Source organism: Dromaius novaehollandiae, chromosome 2 (assembly GCF_036370855.1).
Source record: "Dromaius novaehollandiae isolate bDroNov1 chromosome 2, bDroNov1.hap1, whole genome shotgun sequence".
NCBI classification, from domain to species: domain Eukaryota; kingdom Metazoa; phylum Chordata; class Aves; order Casuariiformes; family Dromaiidae; genus Dromaius; species Dromaius novaehollandiae.
The window spans coordinates 18,364,860-18,392,476 of NC_088099.1; the positions used below are offsets into that span (position 1 = coordinate 18,364,860).

At 37.1% G+C, this 27,617-nt stretch overlaps 1 protein-coding gene across 5 annotated transcripts in view; it reads left to right on the top strand.

Annotated features, from left to right (window-relative positions):
* Positions 1-24,945, top strand: part of MPP7 (MAGUK p55 scaffold protein 7) — a 158,658-nt gene extending 133,713 nt beyond the window's left edge. For all 5 annotated transcript variants that reach the window (XM_064505868.1, XM_064505869.1, XM_064505865.1 and 2 more), the window contains 6 exons: positions 9,196-9,366; positions 15,764-15,844; positions 17,765-17,858; positions 18,956-19,064; positions 20,176-20,319; positions 21,708-24,945. In XM_064505868.1, coding sequence (XP_064361938.1) covers positions 9,196-9,366; positions 15,764-15,844; positions 17,765-17,858; positions 18,956-19,064; positions 20,176-20,319; positions 21,708-21,887 — 779 coding nt within the window. In that variant the 3' untranslated portion in view covers positions 21,888-24,945. The remainder of the gene's footprint in view (positions 1-9,195; positions 9,367-15,763; positions 15,845-17,764; positions 17,859-18,955; positions 19,065-20,175; positions 20,320-21,707) is intronic.
* Positions 24,946-27,617: the final 2,672 nt, after the last annotated feature.

Sequence of the window (27,617 nt, forward strand, 5' to 3'; positions counted from 1 at the left end):
GCAGAAGATGGGCTATAGTGGAGCTTGCGGCAACCAGCCCTTTTCCCAAGGCCTTCATCTTCCTACTGTGGATGGAATGGGAAGAAACATGTTAAAGTGCTTTACCACATGCAAACCACTGGGCTCACTGAAACAGCTTACACCAGTGCTGTAAATTAGAGAAGTTTTTCATGTCGTAGGATCCTTTTTTTAAATGTGGTATATAAACTGCATTAGGAACACACAAACTATGTAATTGAAAGAACTCTGGCCTCTTTCCAAAACCTTACTGTGGTATAATTTGGCCTGTTGTTTGCAGAACTAATGTTCACCTGTGTTCTTTCAGTGATTGTGCTGAAAATAAACTTTTTACATTTGTTAGTCAATCAAATAATTGTATCAATATTGAAGTCCAGGTGTACTGAGAAATTGAAGTATACTTGGAAGATTATATTTTGAATGCAATTCCAGATGAACCGTATCTGCCTTATAACATCTTTTTGAAATGAAAAGAAGGTTTTACCCACTTTTTGTTTCTGGCTGCATATGTAGCATGAATTCTGAAGACTAAACTGTCAGGGTCTTGCAGTCAGATCCTGGTGGGCAGGTGCTTTATATGAGAATGAAAGTAGGAAGAAAGAATCCACCTTTTCTTAGTACTGGTGTCTTCCCAGTGAAACATTGTTGTCCACCGTTATGAGCAAGGCTCAGTCATCTAGAAAGGAGATGCCTTGGGGAAGAAGCTACTGTTGCAGAGTCCCAGGTGCAGAGCAAAAAAATCGAGGTGGGGTTTAGTTTACTTGGGCAAGAACTTTACAAAAATTGTCTGAGAACTACAAGCATTGCCTGTAGAGTGCAGGCAATGGTTTCTCTCTTGAGAGCTTCTTCCTAGTGGAGTGCTGCCACCAGTCCTCTGCAGATGGGCCTCACCTTGTCACGCTCCCTGGAGGCAAAGCCTAAGTCATGGAGAGGTCTGTGCTTTTGTCAGTGAGGTGGCAGGAGAGGAGGAGGAGGAGAGTTGGAAGACAATACAGGGAGAGAAGAGACTTGTCTATGGGTAAAACTAATTTTGGCATAAGGGGAAAGTGTGTTCATTGATTGCAAATAATTAAATAATTACTTTAGAGGTTCACCAAGAATAATTCATTAAAAAATTAACCTTTTGTAAGCTCAAGCAGGTAGGTTTATGAAAGCTGATGTTATCATTCTTTTGCACGTAGTAACAGGGCACTATGAGTTGTAATTCAAAATGTCTCATGCACTCCTGAATCTTCTTCTTTCACAAAATCTTAGGAGCCCAGTCCTATTCACCCACACTTAGGATTGCTTCTACCCTAAATTCTCTTTCAATTGTATTTTCTCAGGGAACACAGTCTCAGTGTGGAATAGCTTTCTGTGCTGGGCATTTGCCCCTGGCTAAATGGCAATAATTTGAACAAAACCTGCTGACATGTCGCAGGGAGGACAGAACGTTCTTACCTGTGTCTTGTGCAGAATTTAGAAATCTGATAGTACACTAGTCTACAAGCTAGTGGGGTCTTAGGCAAAGACATTGTATAAAACCTAAGCTAGATACATGGGAGCCCATGACATACCTAACTCCTGCAGTCCACCTTCTTGCTTAGGAGGCACCTCTTCATTTCTCTATTTTCCACTGGCCTGAGCGTATATTCTTTCAGTCCCTAGGGTACTGGAGGGCTTCAAAGGATATTTTTCTGCCCCTTGCTCCATCTTTTGAAGATGTCAGGATCTCACTTTTGTATAGAATAATCACTCTGCTGATTATGTTTACTTACTGTTCCTTTTTTTTTTCTTTCTGGCTTTTTGTATTTTGTCTGTATTTTTTGAGTTCTTTACTCAAGATTTTCCTCTTCCGATTCCTCCTCCCCTGCCGCTTAATTTCTCCTTATTTCCCATCCTGTCTCCTTCCTCTCCAATCCTGCTGGACTTTCAGCAGCTTAGGAACTAGGCTGGACACCTTTCATACCTTCTCACAAATCAGCATTGTTTTGGGGCTAAAAGTTCATGCGTTTGTTCTTAACTCAAAGGCAAGCTGTGACATACCTGGATGCTAGATGAGCGATAAGAAACGCAGTGACTGCACCCACTGAATAGAGTTACTGTTTTTATCAGCTTTCAGTGAGGGAGTTTAGCAGTCTCTTGAACATTGTACAATCATAGTTTTCATCAGATAAATCAGATTAACTATAACCTGAAAAGATTCAACTTACATGAAGAAGAAAACATGCAAAATAAGAATAATATACACAAGAAAAATATAGGACAAGATTTTAATCCTCAGGTTTGTTTCTTCAGGTTGTGTTGGCACACTGAGCATTTTAAAACCAGCAGCTGATACTGCTTAAGCATGCTGCATCATATAGGCTAAAGAAGATGATTAGATCTATTAACATATAATATGAAGATCTGAATAAATGAAAGCATTCAAAATGAGCATTCTGAAATTTCAAAAATTACTTTAGTGCTCTGCATCTAACAGACTTTCATATGGATACAATATAACAATTTTTCTGCTGTGTTACCTTTTTTTATCTGTTCTAGTTCGTCAATTATTTTATCTGTATATTGTAAGAATGACACTTATTCCATCAGCTTCCCTTTGTCATATGTTTCAAACACTTTATAATTAAGATTAAAAAGAGAGAGAGATGCAACTTTATATAGTCTGAGGATGAAAATTTTTGCCCCAAATTGAGGGATGAAGAAGCAGAATTACTTGGTCTTTTTTGTGGAGTGGAGAAAGTTAGAAATTCTGAGCTTCTTTAAGTTACTTTTGGATATCTTCAACTGTTAAAATTTTATGCTTGTAAAGAAAAACCACAAGTTAAAATTCACTGGTAAGGAGGTCAATGGGTATTTCGGTAGTGGGGAAACAAATATGTCTGACTTTGAAAACAGCTTATTCTGAATGTCCGCCAATGTTTTTCAATACTGTTTTGAGTGAATCCTTAGCATCACATTTTTTCTGAGTGTGTATGTCCTTGCAAGGTGTAGACATTTACGGCACTCCTTGCTTATTGAGTAAACAACAATTTCTAGACAAGACTCTCCTTATTATAACATAAGGTCTAGATTAAACATACTAAACTGAAAATGAAACCTAAAACATAGTCACTGGAGGGACTTAGGTCACACCGACAAGTTCAGTATGCTATAACAACACCCGAGTAACTGTCTGTGCACATGTTGTAACCTGTTACAAGAACAAGGTAGTCTGAGTTAGCTTAACCCTTGATGAAGGAGTTGACTTGTATTACCTTGCATTTACAGTAGGTTATAGTCACTAATATGGACACTTAGTATTAGGTAAGCTGAAGTAGTGTCTGAGTTTCTGAATTCCAGAAACAGTCTTTGAAGTATAGATGTGTGAACATGTCAAGTGAACTACAGCAATTCTCTTCTTCATTTTTGAGTTTTCACTAGATTTTTATGGCTCATTGTAGCTCTAGGGCTCTTGATTTTAATTTGAGAGTCAGGATATTCTGTGAATCATCTGGCCTTCTCTGAGAGGATATATACTTTAGACATTCCTGAGATGATCATGAAGAGCAACAGAAGAGGTAGTTTTCAAAAAGCAGAATGTCTGTACCATTTGGGGTCAGATCTGTTATGCCCAAGGTCATGCTAATATTAATTTTAACCCTCCCCTCTGAAGTGACTCAGATATATTTCATGATCTTTCACCAAATTCTAATATTTAAGTTATGGTATAATATTGTATGTTTCTGCAGTAATTTCCTGAGGAATTGCTGTGGAGAACATTAGGAGTTTGTCTTTGCCAAACTTAAATTCTAGTTACATTGCTTGAACCTTTATGAATATACAGTAAATACAGATGAATATCATCTGTTTACTATTCTCAATTTTGTCTTAAAAATCCAGACATAATCTGAATTTTTATTAACCCTGTCTAAATGTGCAAGCTGGGAATCAGTCCAGAAACAAGCAGCGTAAGAAGTCTGCTATGTGTTTGTGCAGTTCCTTTATAACAATGGGAATACTCAGTATATGAGCCCTCCCATACAGGCAGGGCAGGGAAAAAAAAATCTCAGTATTTTGGGAAAAAAAATGTCCAGAAATATCTAGTATAAATGTTGAATTTTTTCAAACCTCAATAATGGCCATGGTACCAAACTTCTTTTTGTCAGTAGTATGGATACAAAAAAGTATTCGTAAATGCACTTACAAATAAACTGCATTTGTTCACTGTATGTAGAAGTTATGTAAGATTACCCCAAATCAGTAAAGAATATGCTTAAATTAAATGCATACTTAAGTAATAGTATTAGTGAATGAAAATAAACAAAAGCACATGTAAGTACTTTGTAGCATTCTAGAGCCTTACTGTATTCCTAGTAAGTTTAAGAAGTATAGGTAAATTTAAAATGTAATATTCCCTTTTACCATAGTTTCTCTGACTTTGAGAAATGAGCTTTCTACTCTCACAAACATATTTGGATTTAAATTCACACAACATAGTTGCAAGGTCTTGTTCATTTATTCTTCAGAATTATGTTACTAAATCTAAATAAAAACAAGCTTTTACATTGATACCTTTTAAAAATATCTAATGGGAGACAGGATATGTTCATGCATTGCCAGTTTTCAGTTTGGATTTCTGTGTGGGGTCCGTGTGGATTTCTCTATATAAATGTAAGGATGTTCAGAGATGCTCAAATGTATATTGCTAGTGATTAAAAGAATAATCAAACTTTTCACCTAGGGTTTTTTCATTTTTCTTTCCTTAGAGATACAAGTTATTTCTCTTATATTGTTGTTAGGTCTTAATTAAGTTTAATAGTCACATTTTATGATTTTTTGTTTCCTGTTGAGAAGTGTTATAAAGTTTGGAGACATTTATGGTTTAAGAACATTTGTTCTTCGTATTTACTTCCCAGCAGCTGTTCTTTATTTCACCAAACCTGTTACATTCCAGGAGCAGTTTATAGGTTAGCATGTTCAATAGGCTTCTAGTCACATATAGTTGAAATCTGTGAACCGGTGCAAAGTTCTTAATGTTCAGAATTTTTTGTTGCTTTGGTGACAGTTTTCCCTCTTTATTTTACAGTCTGCATACTTGGCTATTAAGGTTGATCTTTGCTGATATTCATATTCCACAGACAGTATAGCTTGCAGCTCCTTTCATATTTATCCACTTTCATATTATCAAATATTCTGGCCAAGCAAGGCTTTTTCCCTTTGTTCTCTTTTAGAAGTCTATTTTTAAGTTTGATTGTTTTATAGAAACAATTCTTTGGTTTTCCATAGAGATTTTCACCATATCTGTAACAATGCTCTGTTGTTAATTTAAATATAGTGTTTTAGTTTTTCATCTCTCCTAAACTGTAAAACATGCAAACATAACAGGGGTGTTTTGCTGCTTGTTCATAAATGTATTCATGCCTTGCAAGGATCCTGTTTTTTCAGTATAGCTTGATCTTTTTGCACAGTCATAGCTACCCAATATGTATTATTGCTGACGTTCTGCTAGAGAGCTATATCTGGAGAGAAATATCTGCAAATCTTCATAATAACACAAAGTTAGTCTCAGATGCTATGTATTTTGTTAAATGAACAAAATAGTGAACAAAAATAGTAAAAGCATGCTTTTTGCAATTAAGAAATACTGCTTAGGTGGCATTTCAGTGTGACTTTGGCAGGCCTGGCTTAAGCACAGTGGAAATCTTCATCGCCACACCAGGAAAGAATTCTTGGAAAGGGCTGTGAAAAATTTACTATTTAGGAACTTGTTCCTTTTCTTTTTGTATTAAGCACATGTATTCTTTGTTTGTTGTCAGATAGATTGCCCTAAGAGTACAAGATTTATTGTAGCGTTAAAATATAACTATAAATAAATCTTAACCAACTTGTAAGATTACCCCTGCTCTGCACTGAATAAGACCTCTTTATGTGCTATTTATTCTTGGTTGCGTATCTGAAAGTGTTTCGATGAATATATTGCTTATAAAATGAAATCAGAATTCAATAGAAAGTATTTATTAATGGTTCTTTATACAATAGCGTCTGATGGTCAATGTAAAGCTAAGCCACATATGTGAGGATATATAATTGCAGATGTGAGAGAGGGAGAATCATGTTTCCAGGAATGCAGTAGCAGTATCATAAAAATGTCAGATATATTTGAAACAGTCTCATCCTTTCTCTCATTACTGTATGTTTCCCTGCTTTTGAAAGCTGCTTTAAACAAGCTTTTTTAGGATTCTGTACAGGGCTATTCAGATGTGCTTTGCAGAACAGTTAAAACAACTTTAAAATTGACAATAGCATTTAAGTGGCAAAGCAATCAACCTGTGGTAGGTTTTTAATATTCTATAGTTTTACAGAGCATCATTAGCATGCTGAAGATAAATCAGTCAGACTGGAAATGTGCTTAGTTATCTCTGGCTCCCATGTTTATTTTTTAATTAATATAATGACTTTCGCATAATATCAAAGTTCTAGATGAACTTGCTGCTGAACTTAAAAAACAAGGAAATACTAGTATTTTCATATTACAAGTCAGTTTGATTCACAGAAATATTAAATGTTTTAATCCAGGGAGCATGTGTTAGTAGTGGAAACCTATGACCTGAGTTTTTGTGATGCTTTATATGTAGTCTGTAAAAGTGATCAGAGAGGAATGCCTAAAGACAGCATTGAAGGATTTTCTTCTTCTCTCTTTTATGCATAAAGAAATCATATTTCCTCTCTTTTAAGAGAATAAGGAATTAAAATTATTAAATAACCCAGCATCAAAGTGGATGGAAAAAAGAGGAACAAATTATGAATGGTCTTATTAAAATCTAGCAGCAGAGATTGAATTGGTGATTAAGATTTTGCATGAAGGATACTTCTCCTAAGATTCTGCAGTTTAACATTTAAGCTGAGATTAAGAAATCTGTTGGTAGATGCACTACAAGACCTGGAATCTTGGTATTTGTAAGGTCAAAACCAAACTGGAATAGAAAAGATTTGTTTGGCTTCATTTGACTTCTTTATTAAAGACTTTATTTGACTTTATTAGGAGAGATTTCGAAAGTGATTGCCTTTTAACACAGAACTGAGCCTTCTTCAGATATGTGGATTCTGGCTTTTGTGACAGCTCTTTGTTCTGTCAAACATTTAGTAAATGGTGAAGAATTCTCTCCCCCCCCCCCCCCAAAATAATGAAACAGAACAGTTTTCAGCTCGTTGTAGGGTAACTGTTCTTTTTTATTTATTTTTTTTAATCTGGGGCCTTCTAGTTAGGTCTCAGGAAACTCGTAATACATTTCAGGTGTTAGGTGTGGCTACTGAACAATAAAATATCTGCGTTCTGGCTGGCTGTGCCCTGGCATTGACAAGCTCCCCCAGGCCCTGTGTCGGGGGTCTACGGTTACAGTTATCGGGGCTTCAACAAGGCTTTTATAACTGCAGTCGCTACAATGTTAGTGTTCTTTTTTAAATGATAAAATCCTTTATTTCAGTCTATTTCATTATGTTTAGATATCACATATTTTGGTCTGTCTTCTCCCATTTCAGCCTACCTCCTTAGTCTAGGCAATGCTGCAGTTTTAGATATCACCATCCTTTTCTGGGAATGTTAGCTCTTTTCCTTTTTTCATTAATTTTCAGTTTACTTATATCTTTAATATTAATGGGTCAATATCACTGTATTCTCAGAGAAATTTTCCTTCCTTGTTTGTATGTATGCATGTGTTGTAAACACCCACAGGTATAGGGACTCACATCAGTGAAATAACTTGGTTAACACGCTGTGTGATCCACATTCTGCAAAGACTCGTGCTAGATGGAACTACGTGTGTGCAAAATGCTGCGCTCGTGTAGCTAAGACTCGCAGATCTTGCTCCAAGTCTGGTTTGAAGTGTGTGCAGAGCTGGGTCTTGGATTTGCCAGATATTAGCTTTCAAGAAAAAATTGTAATATGATTACTTTTCAAACATCTAAAAATAAGTGCTTTTACAAGTTTGTTAAAATTTATTGCTGGAATTTCTAGGGTCATCAAAAGTTTACAGGTACGTTTACTGTCCTATGAAATATCTTGGGGGGGGGGGGAAAGGTGTTGGGATTGTTCAGTAATTTTAAAGTGTAGTTTGTTTTTTACTTTATTACTCCAAAATAATGAAATCAGCTTTGCAATCTGGTCATCTTGTTCCTTCTAGAAAAAAAGGTATGCCCTAGGGATACCAGTAAAATACATGTTTAGTATTTATTTGAAAAAAATATTAGGTAATCATTAATGATGGAATAAATTTGTTTTTAACATATGATGTAGAAGGTGTTATTGTACTGTTCTGCTTGAAACTGCCTATGATTATCTCCTCTGAGAACATTTAAAAGGTGTGTGAAATTTCCACGCTTGCAGATAGGCACTGGTGATGTAACGCTATCGATGCAATTGTAAATGCAAATCTAATAAGAATATTCATTTTTAGTTTCATGCTATCATATGCATTATATGGGTACCATGTTGTCTAAGGTGTTTCATAGTGTTTTGGAGTTTAACTAACAGTGTTTGGTTTTTTATTTTTAATGTCTTCGGGAAAGGTTGTATGGAGTTTTTTTATGCTGTCAGCATGGAGCCAAGCACAAAAAAAAATATTTGAGGAATGAATTTTCATTAACCATTTCAACCACGGGATGTACTTCCACCATATGTTGTATTTAACATCTGTGTGCCATGGTGATTTACTAGAAATGCATTGAGTATGGTATGAGAGTCCAAATTGCATGAATGCTTTCCGTGTATGTGTGTGTGTATAACTAAAAAATATATAAGATATTCAAATTATCTAAACACATTAACAAGTTATTGTAATCATATTTTATATTTTACATATTGTTTGTTGTTGCAATTATGATTTTATTGGTAGTCTTATATTTGCACTTAAATAGGCATCTGATATAGTTTAAAACTGTGGAATATATGTCTAATGTGGGAAATATGTCTAATGACCTGGCTATATTATAATATATATATAATATACATTGCATTGTTGTTAGTTTATCAAATATATAATATTTCTGTATAATTCTATAATACTTATATATAACTCTTAAATATGTAATTCACATATAAAAATATAATACATTTTTTAGTCCATGCACCAGTCCTGAAATGTTTGGAAGAGATTGTTTTCAGCTATTTTGAGGAAACTTATTTCTTGCTTTGAAAAAATCCTGTTTTTATTGCAGCTGGTTTTAGGAGAAGCTTTCGTCTTAGCAGAAAAGATAAAAAAACAAACAAATCTATGTATGAGTGCAAGAAGAGTGATCAATATGATACAGCAGATATCCCAACATATGAAGAAGTTGCAAAATACAGACGACAACCTAATGAAAAATACAGGCTTGTAGTTTTAGTTGGTAAGTTGTTTTCTTTATTTTTAACCTGGTAAAACAGAGAACAGCTGGTTAGCACAGTAATTGCTCAGTTTGGAAGGGACCTCAGGAGGTCGTCTAGTCCAACCTCCTGCTCAAAGCAGGTTCAACACTGAGTTCAGACAAGGCTACTGATGGCTTTGTCAAGTCAAGTCTGGAAAACCCGGTTCTTCTGTCCCAGCGCAGGACTTTGCATTTGTCCTTACTGAATTTCACAAAGTTTCTCTCAGCCCATTCCTGTGACATGTCTGGGTCCGTCTGAACAGCAGCCCTGCCCTCGAGCAAGTCAACTGCATCCTGCAGTTTGGTGTTGTCTGCAGACTTGGTGCGGGCACGTTCTGTCTCCTCCTCCAGGTGATTGATACAGGTAAGAAACAGCATATGTCCCAAGGTAGCCCCCTGAGGAACTCCATTTGTAAGTAGTCTCCAGGTAGAGTACAGACCATTAATCCCTATCCTTTGAGTGGCATGATCCATCTAGTTTTTCACCCCTCTGATAGTCCACCTACCAGGACATAATGTCGCAATTTGGAGACCAGGATGCTGTAGGAGACCATGCTGAAAGCCTTGCTAAAACAAAAGGAGAAGATGACCTTAAGATGTACTTATCAAAGTGACTGCTCTGAATCTGGCAGTCAAACTGTACTAAAGCTCATAGGAATTAAGTCAGTGTGAACACAGCCTTCTGCTCTTACAGATCAATCAGTATCGCTATGTGGAAAAAGAAAAGAAAAAAGAATAAATTTCTGTGATCAGGCAAGGCAGAATATATAGATGGGAAGCAACAAAACTATGACCTGTGTTAGAATAAGTGAGTATAAAAGCTGAGAGAAAGGTAGATGAGAGATGGACTTCTGTGTGCCAAGAGCAGATGTAAACATAGTTGCAGAAGGCAGACATCAAGATGTCATCCCTAGTCAGCTTTCTGTTCTTCTATAATTTGTCACTGCCCTCGGTCCCCCACAGCAGTTGTTGTCTAATGCATTGCTTCAGTGACCTGAAAAAAGAAAGAATATCTTAGATTTTTCAGAAGTAACCGGAATGTCTGTCTCATTATTTTGTGTTTCTTTTGCAGTAGCACATAGGTTGATGCTTCATTGGTAAGGTCTCCTGTATTCTAAAAGCAGCAGAGCAGGAGAAATATGACCCTCTATCAGGGACTGTTACGAACTGTTGAGTGGCTGTGTTTTTATATCACTCATATCCAAGGGAACATTAAATTTAGTTTTTAATAAACAGTTTTGTCACTCTCCAACACTAAAATTCAGCCACCTACTAGTGTGATCACTGTGAGATTGTGGGCTATATACAACAAGTAATAACATGGTTGGGTTGATTTTACACTTACATCAACAGAGCGCAGTGCAAAAGTGTGATAAGTAGACTTTTTATAACAAATTGCATATGTCTGATCTAAGGAATACCTAGAGATTTCATTTGATTTTTGTTGTAATAAATCAAATGAAGAAAGTGTGCTTTTTCAGTAACAAAAGCAGTTCAGAAATTTATTGCAGACTTCAGTAATTCTAATGTTTTTTCTCGGGATATTAAGAGCAGCGTAAGTCTGGCCAATACCATAAAAATGTCTTGGGCAAAATGTGGAAAAACTAGCAGAGCTAAGCAACACAGGTATAGTAGAAGTGAACACATTTAAAAAGCTTTTTGTGTGCCAGTAGCAGCATTCAATATAATCTGTCAAATATAATTTAGGTATTAGTACCAGGAAAAAAAGGAGAGATAATTAATTTAAAATTGAAATTGTTGGGGGCTTGACATGTCCAATGTGTTATGCTAGGACTAAACACATGATTTACTGTTGGAAGTTTTTTTAGGTTTTTGCTTTGTTCTTTTTGAGGGGAGGCTGGGGGTGGGGGGGCTGACAGCTTTGAAGTGTGGCTTCATTTTAAATTGCTCTAGTCTAATTGACAGGATGCAAGTTGCATGTACGGGAATTTTTAGTCCCTTCTAGTGTGAGATGTGTTAGGTTCAGGTTCAGCTAGACATATTAGTTTGTCAAGATTTCACCTTATCTGCAAGTGTACATCAATGAATAAAGTCTACATATCCTTGGGGCTAAAATAATGGATCATCTGGAGCAATAATAATGCAGGTGCTTCTCTTGTGCTGTCTTCTAATTGTTATGAATGTGATGAGTCTGCTGAAAAAATTATCCAATATCATACAACCAGTCTTTTACTGGTAACTTGCTATTCCCAGACTACGCATGCGTCATTGAAGTCTTCCTTTCAGAAATGTTGCATGCATCCTAATAGTGATACCTTGCAGCCCTATCAATGAGAGGCAGAATATTTTAATATTATATACATGCTTTAGACAATAGAATCTTTATTTATGCTAATGAGGAAGAGTCCTGCTCACACAGGCTTCTTCTTCAGTGACTGTGAGGGCCGGACTAGCACAGAATATATTTCCTAAACATCAGAATGGATGTGCCATATACCATAACTGTACGTGGCACAGTATCAGCTAAGACAAAGGTTTTTAAAGGGTCAGTGCTGGCATAAAGCAAGCTCAGTAATAACAAACTATTAGCATGTGTCCCAGAACACATGTATTTATGTGCATATGATGCGATTACAGAGGCATGCAGAGCCTGAGTAGTCCCTTTCAGATGCCGTGGTCATCCATGGTGATGCATCTGCCTTAAGTGGACAGTGGTGGCAGCAAGGATCAGAGGTGTGGAAGAGTGAAGGAGATGTGGATATGCGACATAAATCAAAAAATGTGCTCTATCCCAGAGCTAGGCTGTCAGTACTCCCCACAGTGGTGTCCTCTGGTCACCAATGCAAACAAAAGGCATCTGTAATTCAGGTTTGAAGAAAGACATTTTGGAAAAGCTCTGTATTGTTATGCTACTTATGTTTTAAAAAAATAGCCATCACTTTTGGTTTTATTGTGAAGGACCTCTGCGGAGAGCCAGGTCTGTCTCAGCAGGGGGAGGATAAGATGGAGCGGCTCCTGGCTTTACTTTTTCTCCTGGCATTCCTTTAACATCTACAAAGGCTATTGAGGAGCAGCTTGCAGAGGCTTAATAGATCTACAGCAATACTGTAGGAAAATGGCATACTATGCCCATACTGCTTCAAGTAAACCATCTGACGGTGATTACTGTCTCCGTTAAACCTTCCTGGCTGAAGGCATGGGTAGGTCAGCATGATTCAGTAATGTCTGATTTATACAGAATGCAGTATTTATATAGGCTAACCTTGCCTGTGGGAACACCAGTATTACCTCCCTGTTCCTGCTTCAGTGAACAGCAAATTTAGAAGTACACTCCCACTGCTAGTTATAATTTACTGAAACACAAAATGATGAGGCTCTTACTTTCCTACTTCATATCTAATTGTTTCCAGAAGTGCTACAGTTGGACGTACATATGCAGTCATTGCATTGTAGCAATCAATTGTACTGGAGAGAAGGAATAATTCAGCTACAGATACCAGTCTTTTACCTAACTTCCAAAATCTTTTCTGAAAGACAGCTTTCTTTTTTGTATCTCAAGCAAATCTATTTCTAGTAGCTCAAGATGTATCTATATGTGAAGAATGGCTTGTGAGGTTAGCCTTCCCAAGTCTTGGACTTGCATAAAACGTTATTTCCAGTTTTCTTCAGACGTGTGTGTATGGTACAAAACTTAATGCAAGTTTTAATGATTTTGGTCTAAGTATGCAAGTGTCTGTCAATAAGGTGAGGCAGGCACTATGGTTTGTTTTTGCAGGATTCAACCATAACTTAATTTACATGACTCAAGATGGAACAGCAATTGACATAAATACTCCTCTAAAAAATAAACAAAATATCCCTAAATCTCTTGCCAGAACACTAAATATTGCTGCATGGGTTGATCTGTAGTAAAGCTAAACCTTTCTACAGTCATGGGTCTCACACATTTTGCTATAAGAATTTGGATTGTTTTTTTAAATCCTGTTGCATTGTTCTCTTCTTGAGTTCAAATCATGTGTTCAGTTTCATAATTATTAGAAACCCCTATCTTTCTTGGTTGCATCAAAATGAGTATTCAGAATAGAAGTATACATTACACTCGAGAAATGTAGTATAAAAAAAGCATAATTAATGCCACTGCTAATTAGGTATCAGCCTTCAGTGTCAGTTTGCTACACTTATGAAAGTTGTACAAAGACAGCACTGAATGAGAAGACTCTACACCTTTTAGTATCTAAATTCAAAGGTGATTTTAAAATGGTAATCTGTAAGGAGAGATGGAGTAGTGGTGAGGTTTTGGTATGGAAAGAGATTTAATCTAAGTTTCAAAAGCATCTGTCACGGTACGTGAAGCCTGGGTTCTTAATATATAAATAGAGCTAAAAGTATATTGTTGGTTTGACAGCATGTAGACTAAGGAAATAATATTTGTGTAAATTTGATGGGAAATATTTTTTGCTTGAAAGAAATACAATGATTCTTTTTACTTGAATTGCACTTACTGTTTCATTCCACTTTGCTAAGATATATTGAGGATTTTATTTACTTTCCTTACAAAAATCCTTATTTGCTTAAATAACTGTAAAATTAGAAAAGGTAGCATGTTTTTGAAAAGACTGAGAACAAAATTAATGCCATTAGCTACATGACACATTACTTTCCTCTGCAGACATGCACCAGTAGAGGCTGCTGTACACCATATTAAATAAACATTTATACATACTGATAGATTAATTTACAGGCAGGTCAGAGATGGAACCTGAAATGTAGTTGTGTGTTTAACTTATGTAAACATATAAAATTATAAACGCAGAAACGCTAAGATTTTACAGAGAGACCATAGTCTGGGGATTGTAGAAAGCATTTGCTTTTCATCATTATGTGTTTCTAACTTCAGACAGGATGGGTAGTCATTTCTGCAAATTGGCATCTAAAGGTGCTGAAGCATCAGTCTTTGCTTCCTGATACCAGACTTTCAATAGTAATTAACCAATGTACCACTATTTCCTTAAAATGTTTATAGGATTTTATGTCTAGTTGATAAAATGTCTCTATTAAAAAGCATTTGATGAATATGTGTATCACTTCTATGAGAATAGTAGGATTCTTCCCTAAAAGCACATGTATTGTCCTTGTATTATTTGGGTTATGCTTCAGATGACTCATTGTCCTCTAAGCTGTGCTCTTGACCTGGCTCTGAGGACACAGAGCACCATCAGACACACACGAGCACACCAAGCTATGCTGCCCACACGCATGGACCACACCATGGCCCACCGCAGCTGAGGGCCCTTCCACCAGCCAGGCAGACCAAGTGGAGCCCATTGGAAGGAGGTCTGGGGGCAGTGAGCAACTGCCCTGCATAGCCTGTGAGCCATGACCAGGGATGGTATGACCTCCCTGAAACTCGCCCTTCCAGCCAAGGCACCACAGCCGAACAGCTAGAGTTGGCAATAGCCGGGAGAGCAAAGGGACTGTCTGCTCATCCACTTCCAGAACAGCAGGACTCAGATGGAGGTGGAGGAGAGGGGTAAAAAAAGCCCTGGGAAAATTCCATGCAGGCTTTGTTTCTTCTGCCATCGTCTTTCCAAGAGTGGTCTCTCTTTGGCAGTCACACAAAGAAGGAAACACTTGTTTTGGACCAGTTCAGACAACAGGCAGGAGACAAGAAGCATTTAAAAGAAAAAACAGCAACAACAAAGGAAGAAACAAACCCACCCAAATAGGTTGTGGCCTGGGGAGCACTGTGTGCATGGAGGGGATGTTGTCCCTGTGCAACTTTGTGCTGACCCACTCAAGAGATGGGTGGGGAGAGTTGCATCCTGCCACGGGCCAGACCGTGCTTTCTGTTTCCACCTGAAGCTTGCTGCTGGGGGTGGAAGGAGCAGCATGCCCAGGGCAGAGGGAGAAAGTGGGAGCGATTTTTCTCCTGGGGAAGGCATGCAGCGGGGAGCTAAGCACACCACGGGGCGAGTTTAGTCTATGAGCGTTTGGGATGTTCCTGCAGAATGAATAGCCAAACCTAGCAGTTAGGCTGCAAAGCTGCAGGTTAAGGTGCAGGGGTCTGTAGCAGGCCTAAGGACAGCTGCGTGTGTATATTGGAGGAAGGGAATGAGGACAGCTCAAGTTGCTACGGAAAAGAAGTTGGCTTTGCTGTCAACTTTTTCACAGATTTTTCCTCAAGAATAGCAAAGTTAGAACAGAATAACTACCAACTGTAATCTCCTGAAATTCATCAGTACTGTGTATTCTAGGAGGGGCTACATCCATGCACATTTCTAAATGACTCTGATTCAATATATATTATAGCCAATATATATTATAGCTATATAGTATGTAGTCCTATCTCAGAAAGTATTTATGCCTTATGAATAGAGAAAGCTATCTGCTGGGAAAAAGCATGATATTTTTCTTTCAGGTCCTGTAGGGGTTGGACTGAATGAGCTTAAACGGAAATTGCTGATCAGTGACACCCAGCATTATGGGGTAACAGTGCCACGTAAGTAAAAAATACATTTCTACTCCATTAATGCTCTACTTAGTTTACATTAACTGAAGGCATTTTCAAATTTGGTCCTCTAAGTCTAAGCTTGGCATCCAGATCACTTTTCTAATCTTTAAAAGTGCTGCTGCAGTTGTATTTTAAACAACATTGATTAAACTGATAAGACATTTTGGCTCAGAGGCATTGCAGTAGATTTTTAGTGCAAGTTTAACATGATTGATGTCAACAAAGTTCAGTAAATGAAACGCATCTGAAGAACACCCTGGATTTGGCTGTGAAGCAGTGAAGCATACTGCATTACCAACTCTTCCTTTCTGCACAGCCAAATGGACTTTATATATTAGATAATCTTAGATAGGCTGACAAATGAACACTGATGATAAACAGTTTCATCCTATGAATAAATGAATTTAATCCATTTGATTAGCCTTAGAAAAGTTGTTTTGTTTTTTTTCCCACTTCCCCATATCTGACCAAGTTATGTAATTTGTATAACATTGTTCAAAGTATCTTTGTTCTATCATTGTTCTATGTATAGAATATTGTTCTATAGGAACTTCTATAGTATGTTACTGGATTTTCTATACTGTGGGTGACTTGACAGCTTTAGTTAAACTTTTATTCAGTGGTCTGCTTATTAGCTGTAATTTTGCCTCCTAGAGGGGTCCTTTAAAAATATGGATCCGACATTCTGAGTTTGGGAAATAATATCCCAGTTTTTTTGCAAATACAAGTATTCTATAAAGTATATATATGAATGAGTTTGCTAGATGGAAAAATGCATACATTTGTTTTCAGCAATTCATTTGATTTGCAAATATTTGCCTCTGCTGGGTATTGAAAACAACAACAAGAAAGCCAGATGTTCCCAAATATTTAACATATTGAAGTATATGCAATCCCCTGCCCAAAACTATTTCTCTAAAAATTGCCAGTATTCATCAAACTGCCTTTTCTCTTTTCTCCTCAAAATTTGTGGTTATAATTTAAAACAAACAAGTAAAGAAATCCCTCTCCCTGAAATTCAGTAAGTCAGAACTTTCAAGGTGACCGGGGCGTTCTTGTGGTGGAAATGTTTCTTTTTGTGTCAACCTAAGAAGAACATCGCATCAAGTGGCATTTTAGGCTGTGTTTCTGCAAGCAGGGCAGGTATGTTCACATGTGATGACGAATACATGATGCTGTTGAGTGCAAATTATGATGAATATGAGTCTGGAATAGACTCGTTATTCATAAGTGGCAACCCCACAAATAAGTTTTATTCAAAAGCAAAACCTTTGTACTTTGACATACGTTGTACTGTTGCATTCTGCATATCCCCCTTTTTATCTTGTACTTCAGGGGAAGTAAAAAGGAAATACACATAATGCAAACGATAATACAAGACCACTGAAAGAGAAAGGAATTCCTTTTTAATCACCAGAAACAGGAAAGCACTAAAACATAAAATTCACACCCCATTTTTTTATTCTCATGCCTCACATACCATAGCTACAAGTGTTGTTAATGAACGTAACATTTTATAAATCAGGTTAGTGAACTTTGTTTCCCTTTATGGTCTCATATGCTAATAAGTTTAACAAGTGGCGAGGTGGGGTAATTGTTATGGACTGCTGTGCATTTTATTGTTCAGCTGTCTGTTCTGATTTTATTGGGATTTTTCCACTAGTTAATAAAAATGATAATCTGACACTTATCCAGTAATTTTTTTCCTTTGCATGCTTTTAGCCTCAATCCGGTCATGTACTCGAGTGCCGCCTACCAGATCCAGAGCAGCCTTAAGTCCATCGGAAGTCAGAGAGCTGCTGTGTTTAGTGTCACAAAAGGCTTGTGTGCTTTCCAATGTTTCCTGAACTGGTTTACGTTACTGTTTTGCACATCTTATCCTTATTTTTTCTTTTAATAAAACTGCAGACACTACCCGAGCAAGAAGAGGCCAAGAAAGTGATGGTGTTGAATACATTTTCATTTCCAAGCACTTGTTTGAGACAGATGTACAGAATAACAAGTATGTCGAAGAGATTTTACCTGAAACTGAACCATAGTTAAAAGAATGGCTTTATTATAAAATGTGACTGGTTGTAATTTTAGGTAATGTTTCAAAGTGGATGTAAGTTGCAGTGATTTGAAGATGTGCAAAAATTACATTTTAATATCTAAGCAATTCAGAACAGGTGCAAAAATCACAGAACAAAAAAGTACAATGTACAAAACAGAAATGTTTCTGAGTTTACAAGCAGTTTCAGTATTGCAGCTCATCAATAAGACACTGAAATTGTTGGTGTTCAAGATGGGGGAGCGCTCTTTTAATAGGCCATTATCTGTCCTGGCAATAAAGTGTTGCAACGCCTGGAGGAGGGGCCTGGAAATGCTGCAAACACGTTTAAATCAATGTTTGTGTAGTTATGCTCTCTTTCAGGACAGGCACTTCCTGTTCCTTTAAATTCAGAGACCTACAGTGAAGCCCCTCACTCTAAACTCTCCAGAAATTAGACTAAAATGAATACGATGATAGCATCATGCTCCCTAGCAGCCTGTAAAATACTGTAGCTTGAAATTCTGCCCCAGTGTTTCAGAGGGCAAAAGTGTGTTAGACACAAAGCTGTGGGTTTTATTGAAACTTCAAACTGTGCTTTGCTTTTTTGGCAAATAGTGCTTGCGCTTTTATAGCGCGTAAGCAGCCGCCTTGGTTCCATTAGCACCATCGTAGCTCCTCCTCCTCTTCTGAGACAGAGAATTTGGATATTCTGTAGTGTGCAATGAAATTTCAGTAGTTTCTATTGTTTAGCTTATCCACTGTTTTATTGCATTGCATTAGTTCAGAAAAAGAGGTGATGGAAAACATTAGTGGGCTGTTGGACTGTAGTACTTTTTTCGCTTTTACTGTAATATAAGCAGGTGTTACTGATTTGAAAGTGGTAAAATAGAAGATTTCTTAAAATTGACATGCTGAAGTACTTGACAGCATTTCCTTTATAAAACATGGTAAAACTCACGTGTAAAGTAAAATATATCTGCTCCTGATTTAGATCTTATAAACCAGACTGATAAGTTTTTGCTGGAGAAAATGGAAATGATTCCAGTTGTTTTCACCTTCTGCCACAGGTTTATTGAGTATGGCGAATATAAGAACAACTACTATGGTACAAGTTTAGACTCCGTTCGATCCGTTCTAGCTAAAAACAAAGTGTGCTTGTTGGATGTGCAGCCTCATGTAAGTAAGCACTGCCTTGGCATCTTGTAGTTAGCTCCCTGTGCTGCATACTGAGATTCCAGGAAAAAGCTCTGTTTCTAGAAAAGTATGTTTCACTCCATGCTGAATTTCTATTGCCCAAGCTTTCTGGGTACCTTAATCATAGCAAGACTTCCTGAAGGAGGAGAAGAATGAAACTTCAATACATACTGGCAAATGTTCAGCTCAGTAATTAACTGAATTGAAAGCCTGCAGCAGAACACTGAAGATTTAATTATAAAATGCTGCAGTATTTTCATTCATCTTTCTGCTGTTTTCAGTTAGAGTTTCTCTCAGAAATCAACTTTAATTTCAGAATATCCTTGAGCTACCACCCAGTCCTGCAACTCTCTCTCACACATTTAACTGCTTGATTTCAACAGGGCTGTTTGCGTAAAGGGTTTCCATGCAGGATGGGCGTAAGGCAAGGGACGCGCTAACCGTAGCGGCGGCTGGGTATTTGTTAGGAACATTCCTGTCTAAACCGCTTGTTCTTGTGTTGGCCTTGTCTCTCAGCTCCACTGAACAGCCCCGCTGGGAGTTTGCTGCTGCTAATAACTGCAGGGCTTCCAGGAGCTCGACTTGTTTGTCTCAATCTAGCCAAACTATTTCTCCTCCGAGGGTGTGTGACCTTTGTGTGCCTCTCCATGTCTGTGGCTTTCGAATCCCTGCCAGCCCGTGAACGCTTGCAGGAGCGGTCCCTGCTGTGGGACTCTGCCACGGGACGGCCCCGGGCGATCCAGCCCTCGCACCGTGGAGGGCGGCACCGAGGCAGGGCTGCGTGGGCCGGTGCTGCCAGGCTGCTCCGTGAGCCCCCGGGCGTCCAGCTGCCAGTGGCCGTGCTAGGGACAGCCTGACTTTTGCCAATGGGATTTCCCAGCAGCCCATGTGGAAGTTAAGGATTTTCTTACCATTCACGTAAAAAATTCTTATTATATGAATTGATGCTGGTCAACAAAGTGAGATGGCATTAAACGAAAAATGGTCTTCTAGAAATGCTTTATGGGTTTATTTTGGTTAGTAGAGAGTTTTCTTTTATTACAGTAAATTCCAATGTGAGAAATAAACTAATTGTAATCTTTCCTCTTCCCAGACAGTGAAACACTTACGGACATATGAATTTAAACCATTTGTTATATTTATAAAGCCTCCATCACTTGACCGGTTGAGAGAGACCAGAAAAAATGCAAAGATTATTTCAAGTAAAGATGACAGGGGAACTGCAAAACCCTTTACAGTAAGTATATTTAGACTTGGTAAAAACATGAGAACTTGTTAACAGTTTTTTGTGGTGGTTTACCTTGAATTAAAGGTTGTTACTGGTCCTCACTGGATCCTGTCCAAAGTACTTGTCAGGTTTTATACACAGTGTACACGTTGTCTCCCAGTCTCTTGCACATGCTAAGCCTGCTGTGGCATTTTCATTGTTTGATACGCTCATGCATACTTACATATCCATGGTGCTCTGTTTGATTTTATGTCATTGTAGAACCCCAAAATGCAAGAAGTACATTTTTATGAGAAATAATGCTGTGGCTTTTCTTTAAAATGGTTGCATATGGGCTCAGATGTCTCTAAATATAAGAACTTTCTTGTTTTATCAGGTATATTATTGAATCTAAATTTAGAGCAAACCTCAAATATAAAGCATTAATTTAAAAAGTAAATGCTTCTTTCATTAAAAACCCACATCCATTGGTAAGATACCTTTTTTTTTTTTTTTTTTTGAATAAGTGTTACAGGTAAATAAACACTGTAAGAAAGACAAAAATCTAAGCAAATAACAAATGCTGCTCTCTGTCAATAATCAGAAAAATGTATTAGGTTACTCAAAAGTAACCTATTTACTTCCTTGAAATATAATGAAATAAGATTCTAACTGAAGCTAAAGCAAAGCTGATCACAGTTAGAGTTTGTTATCTACATTTACTTTGTGCATCCTTTTTCCTCATTCAGATGTTCTTTAGAATTTTAAGATTTTGTTTCAAGCTGAGTCACTGATGCAGACTGTATCTGGCTAAAATATGCTTTTGAAATAGTTTGGAAATCTTGCACTATTAGATTATTTTTATGTGAAATGTAAAAGCAGTTCATTCTTAAGAATCATCTTTCTTCGGGACATTGTTTATTGGGGACAGTTTTAATCTCTCATAGTTATATAATCAATTAAATTCCTAAGATGTGTTCCCTCCCCAAACCATGAATAGAAACCCACTGATCTTTTACACATCCAGCAAGCTCTTAAAAAAATAAAGTCAATATTATGATATATCCCATGATAATAGCAAGCTGAGACTTAAGTAACAAAGCTTTCAGTGTATCATCAAAGTAAACAGAAACACTTTCCACTGGTACTGTTAACACAGTGTTTCTAGAATTACCATTTAGTGACTAATTATGTTGCTGCAAGGGAAAAGAGGAAAGAATTGCCTGTTGGGCAAAGTCTACTTGTGAGAATGTTCTCTGAGATCATTTGAAATGGTAAATTCTATAATTTTTTTAATAAAAAGTGCAGTTTCCATTTCCTGATGAAATGAAAAATAAGCAAGTAACTTTAGATTTACCACAGAATTAGTTTATTTAATGTCTTTATAGACTGACTACTCCTTTCACTGATCTTCTTAGGAAGAAGATTTTCAAGAAATGATTAAATCTGCTCAGGTGATGGAAAGCCAGTATGGCCATCTTTTTGATAAGGTGATAGTCAACGATGACCTTGCTACAGCTTACAGTGAGCTCAAAACAACTTTTGACAGATTGGAGACTGAGACCTTCTGGGTTCCCGTCAGCTGGCTACATTCATAACATTTAAATGCGCAAAACATCTGGTGATGTCCCAGAATCCCAATATGGTGCATTTTTAGGCATTACTTAATTGCCGTTTTCTTGGTAGGAGGGCTTTACAACTCTAACTGAAGAGCAGGTACAGTCTTCCTGTGCTTGAAACATTGGTCTTATTTTTTTGTGTCTTCAGTCCTTCTGTTCAGAATTTTGCGACAGTACAGTCAGATTTAGCCCAGGTCTTCCTACACTCAAGAAAGTGAGCTAATACTAGTGTAACAAAACTGCCAAACGCCTCTTTGTCATCATAAGTCTATCTCCAAGGTAAGTTTTTTTTTAATGGAGAGTTAGCAGAAGATAGTAATTAATACTGGAGATCAGCACTTTGATGGTTTTAAACATAACTACTCTCATAAAAAGCACATCAGCACTTGCAAATTATCCCTTAAGTGCTTGAGAGAACTGAAACAGGCAGAAGTAACCAACATTTTTATGAGGAAAACATCATATTTTAATTAAATTAAGTATCAAGTCTTTTTACTTTTTTAGATGTGGACCTTGTCTTACATGTACAGAGTGATTCTAGTATTCCTTTGCACTTACATAGTCATGAAAAGCAAGATGTATTCAGTGGCTTAATTGTGAAATAGTCTGCTGTGAGCATGCATGGATTGAAAATATTTTCACGCATGCTTTGTGGCACAATAAAGAAAACTAATGGGAATATTTATTTAAATAGGGTAAAGTTACTATGTATATAACTTCAAAATCTTTTTTTGGGCTTAATCTTCTGCAAGGTCAGTGGTATATTAGTATGAATAGCAAGAAGTAGAGAATAACTTTTTTTTTCTTTAAATTCATTTCAAACATTTTAGCATCCTTTAGAATAGTTTTCCCATCAGAAATTTCCCAATAATTATTGAGGAAAACTTTGAGATCTGGGAAGCAGTTGCAATAAATTAATTCTTTCTACTGTTTAATATGCAGTGATACTTTTTTAATAGCGTAACAGGCATTTTGTCTCCATCTGAAAAAAAAATGCTGTAATCTTCAATATAAAAAATATCATTGACACTGGTCAGACACAATTAGAAACCTCATTAAATTCGATGTGGCAGTGTAAGCAAATGTATGATAGATTATATTATAGATAACCTGGTAATTTTCTTTATTTACTACTGATATGCAGGAAATGAGTATATCTATAAAGACCAAGTAACACCTGTGTGTTAATTGTGTTGTGAATATGTCTTGTAAGTACAGAATGTGTATATGAACTCACTAACTTCAGATCCTCACATCTGTGGCATTCAAACAGGAAACAGAGTTATTTCATGTTAATCTGTAAAGAGAGAATAGCTGTCTTGTTTAAAGAAGAAAGAATTTAGTGAAACTTTATATATTTATGAAAGGGTTGAAAAGGGATTTTAAGTTTTTAAATTTCTTGTCAATGTGATCATTTATTAAACGGATTAGTATGTCCCTGTAATTTGAAACGCCGTCTCTGTAAATTGAGCTCAACATTCCATGTAAATACTCTATTTCATTTTATATGCTGATAAAGCCATCAGATTTTTCAGTTTTATTCGAAATGCATATTTAGGCATATTTAATATGTGGGTCATTGCATTTGGCTTAAAGTTGTATAAAACTAATGAAATGCAAGCAACAACAGCAAAATCCCTAGGAGTCTGGAAATGTTTATGCAAGAGTTACAGACGTACTGAATCTCAGTGCGGATACATGCTCCGTTTGAACAGCTATAATGTACCTTTTGTCAAATTTCACCATTTTTCTGGTGGACTTAAACTTTTTTGTAACTTAAATAGAAATTTGTCGATTAAATTAATTGCATGCAGATTGCAATGCGGGTTGAAAAAAATGTTTTCTATTTTTTTTTATTGCTGAAAATCAAACTATTTTTCAGGGGATCTGGTATTCAGCATGTCTGTTTGCCTTTGCCCTCAAGGTGCTGAGTGTACTCACCATCTCTTGCAGCTAGCAAGGACTGTGAGGGCACTGCGCATCTCTCAGGATCTGGCCATTTTTGACAAGAAGAGCTTTAGTTTTTAATGAAACACTCTGTTAGCACTGCTTCTAACCTGGGGTGTCTCAGAGCATTAGTGTAGAATAACTTTCGCGTAAGGGACCTGCTTTTCTCTTTAAGAAATAGACGCTAGAATATTCTGAAAACTCCCTGTTAGGAGCGGTTCTGGCTGTCCTGCAGGCTTTTTTTCTTGTCCTTTTGAAATGGTTTTAAATCCCATTCCTGGGTCGGTGCGTTCTTGGAGGACTTTCTGCAGCAGGTTTGCTGTGTCGGGCGGCCGCGAGCTGCACAGTGCTTTGTTCCTTCAACAGAGACACCGACAATCTGATCCCCAGTGCAGCCCTGGCAATAATTTCCTAGACAGATGGCTGCCCGCCCCTGTCTCCAAGCCAGAAGTTAATTCCTGGCTTGTAACACCTGCAAAAGAAAGGGAACCCCTCCCCCCCCCAAATAAATGCATCAAGCAAACAGAGTAAAATGTGCATGGAGTCTTTAAGGAGTGAGAAATAATTTTAATGTAACTACTAGGTTGCTCTTCAAAACCAAAATTGCTGCAGTGTTTGCTTACAGACAAAAACAGAAGCCACTGGCCTTTGGAAGGCAGGTGTAGGTGAATACCAGGTCAAGGCACAACATGTCTTAGCCCAACAGGTCTGACAGGACAGGAACCTGCACAGTGCAGTGAGCTCTGGACCCACTTACTCGCTTCTTCTGAGATACCGATGAGGTGGTGTTTGTTCCTTTTGACTTCTACAAACTTGTGAATGAAGATGACTAAGTATGTTTCTAATACTACGCATATTCAAGTTGTGCTGTGTGGTTTTTTAGAGAATTGTATGTTTTGACAGTCAAGTCCAGATATTTTATTGTGTTTTAGCTGTTTGCCATAGTCAAGCAAATGTTTGTTTTTGTTTTTTTTTAATGTTGTACCAAGCTCTATACTTGAAGTTGCCATCAGGTCACTGGTTGATATCTTACCTGAAATCTGATCTTACCTTATTATGCAAAACAATAAATTATTGGTAAATCACTAAAGGTCATACTTCTTTTTATTGTAATTTACACCACAAAATATAGATCTAATGACTTTAAAAGATAAAATGCCTAAGAAGTAAGTTATTTCATAGGTTGTTCCCATCACTATAACTCTTCAAAACAATTATCTTTAAATGGAAAAATAAATCAACCTAGGACAAGGACTAAAATTCTTAATTTATTATTGTTGTTGCTGAATTCTCCTTCAAAACAGATTTTCACCCTTTCCTGCAGCCAACCCCCAGATTTTCCATTTTATTCCTGAGCGGGGACGCTCCAGACAGTGTCACAGACTGAGACCCTAAGCTCCAAAGCTACTGCACTTCTGTTGAGGTTTGTGTAAAGAGATGCTTATTCAGAAAAGGAACAAAGAAGAAGGTGTCAGCTACATTAAATATTGCTGCTGCCTTCTTCAATATAGATCTCACACCTTCCTCTGGCCTGCGAAGATGCTTACAGCTGTTTATTGTCATGTCATTAGAAATCCCTGTACATGTCACTAGTTAACTGGGCTGCACTTGAAAAAGTGCTTTTATCACGTTGGAGCGTGTCGTAGGCCACTTACACTCCCAGTCCACTCGCAAGGCACAAGGGAGGTTGTGTTCATTTGTAAGACTCAAAGAAGGTAATATTTAAACCGAGTTACTTTTAGCATTGTGTTATATTTTTTGCAGGAAAAAAAGCCTAGCACATACGAGGATTAGAGAGAAGACTTGTTTCAGTGCAGTACTCTGCATTTCCCACATGTATTCAGGTTCAAGTTTCTACTGTGCATGGAGAATTTTTTCTTCACTGAAGCTGGTACTTAGTTTTTGTGAGATCGTTTCAAAGGACAGGTAGTTTCTTCAGAGATTTACTGTTAAAATTATAATCTGAACATATTTTTACTACTGCAATGTCTATAGTCTTTTTCCCACAGGATCAGGAGTTTTCTGTGTCTGTACCGATGCTTAAAATCATTTGTACTTGCAATTTGCCCAGTGTCCTTTTGCTCTCAAGGTCATTAAGTATTTATCATATATTACCATGATTTATGTATGATACCAAGCAGTCAACAGAAAAATGTCTGAAACCAAAACTGAAGGAATACAATGTATGTATTTGTTGTTTAAGAGTTCTGATGTTTGAGAATGGTTAAAGGTTTCTGCAGAAACACTATGCAATAACAACATTTGGAAACAGTTAAGGTCTGGTCTTAAATTTTGTCTTATGTTAAATGACAGTACAAATGAGAGAATCTGGAGTTCTAGACAGCTGGATACTTTTTCCCCCATGGTATCTGTGTCTGAAATACAAGTTGCATATTTGGAAGACCGTATGGAATGAATTTACATTTCTAAAATAAAATACTATAGTATTTTGTGCAGCTGACATCCAACATTTCAACAAAGAGGGTAAACACTTGTGATTGTTGATACTTTATTTATGGTTTGCTCCTATTTTAGTGGTACACCAATGTCTTCTTAAACAAAATTTCAAAGACTTAGTGGCACAAATTTGGCAACTGCACAGTTCAATATCTAAATGGAGAAAAATATCTTCAGGATTCCCAAAAGGGTTCAAATGGCACACACAGTATTTGAAAACTTCTTCATAAAAGATAAATAGAGAAAAATAGGTCACAATTTCTTTTGTATGCATATTTCTTCTTTTGAGTAGTCATATTGGTATTCAAGGCTTGAATGTGCTAAAAAAAAAAAAAAGCAGAGGACATGCTACGATTTTCCTTAAGTGAGTTTTAGATTTGTGGTTTAACGAAGTTGTTACAAGCTTTCTATAGTATCATACACAGGCTTGTGGAAACTTAGTTTTAAGGGATTAGATGCATGTTTTAAAGAAAGTGGGTCTATGAGTATGGCAGAGAGAGGAACGGAGTTTGTTAAAAAGGAGGGTACTATCCTGGAAATGTATCTTCATTATTGGAAGCGACTGAGCAAGGGAGTTTAGCAAGTTGGCTGCTAATATTCTGTGGTTTCTGTTCCTTCTTTGATAAATATAAATAAGGACCAGTTAATCTTTATTGGTAAGCAACACTGAAATTGTTGGAATTATTGAAAGAGTTGAAATACAATATTTTAGGTACCCAGAAGGAGTGCTAATGATCCTGTTGATGCTGGCAAAGCTGTTGCTTCATTTTCTCTTGATTTTGTTATCCTTCACAGAGCAAGCACATGGGTCACAGTTTTAACATTAACTCACCAAACTGTGTTTAATCATTGGCAATTTCACTCTCTTTTTCCTCTTGGCCCTTGTACAGATTTAATGTAGTAACCTCAGTTGATCCAGATGGAGATGCATGTGAACAGTGTTCTGGCCCACGAAAACAGAAAAGCTCTGAGAGAGGTGCTTATGCCTGCCAGGTACATGAGAGCAGTGCATAATAAAACAGGCCAGAAGCAATTTTAATTTTATGCAGCCAACGTTCGGTTCTTGTCTAAGAAAATGACAGTTTGGGGCAGTTCTGTTTGTTTTGTATTTGATTTCTGGAGATTTCTGTCACCTTTCTTTCCTAGCTATGCATTAATGGCCTATTCATGAGAAATGATGGTTCCCTGAAATCACACTAGGCTTCAGGTGGTGAGAGTAGTCACCAGGGTTCATGATGAGGGCACACACTTACAATGTGGAAACTGCACAGGTTGAGGTGTGGGTCGAGAACCCTCCATAGTGCA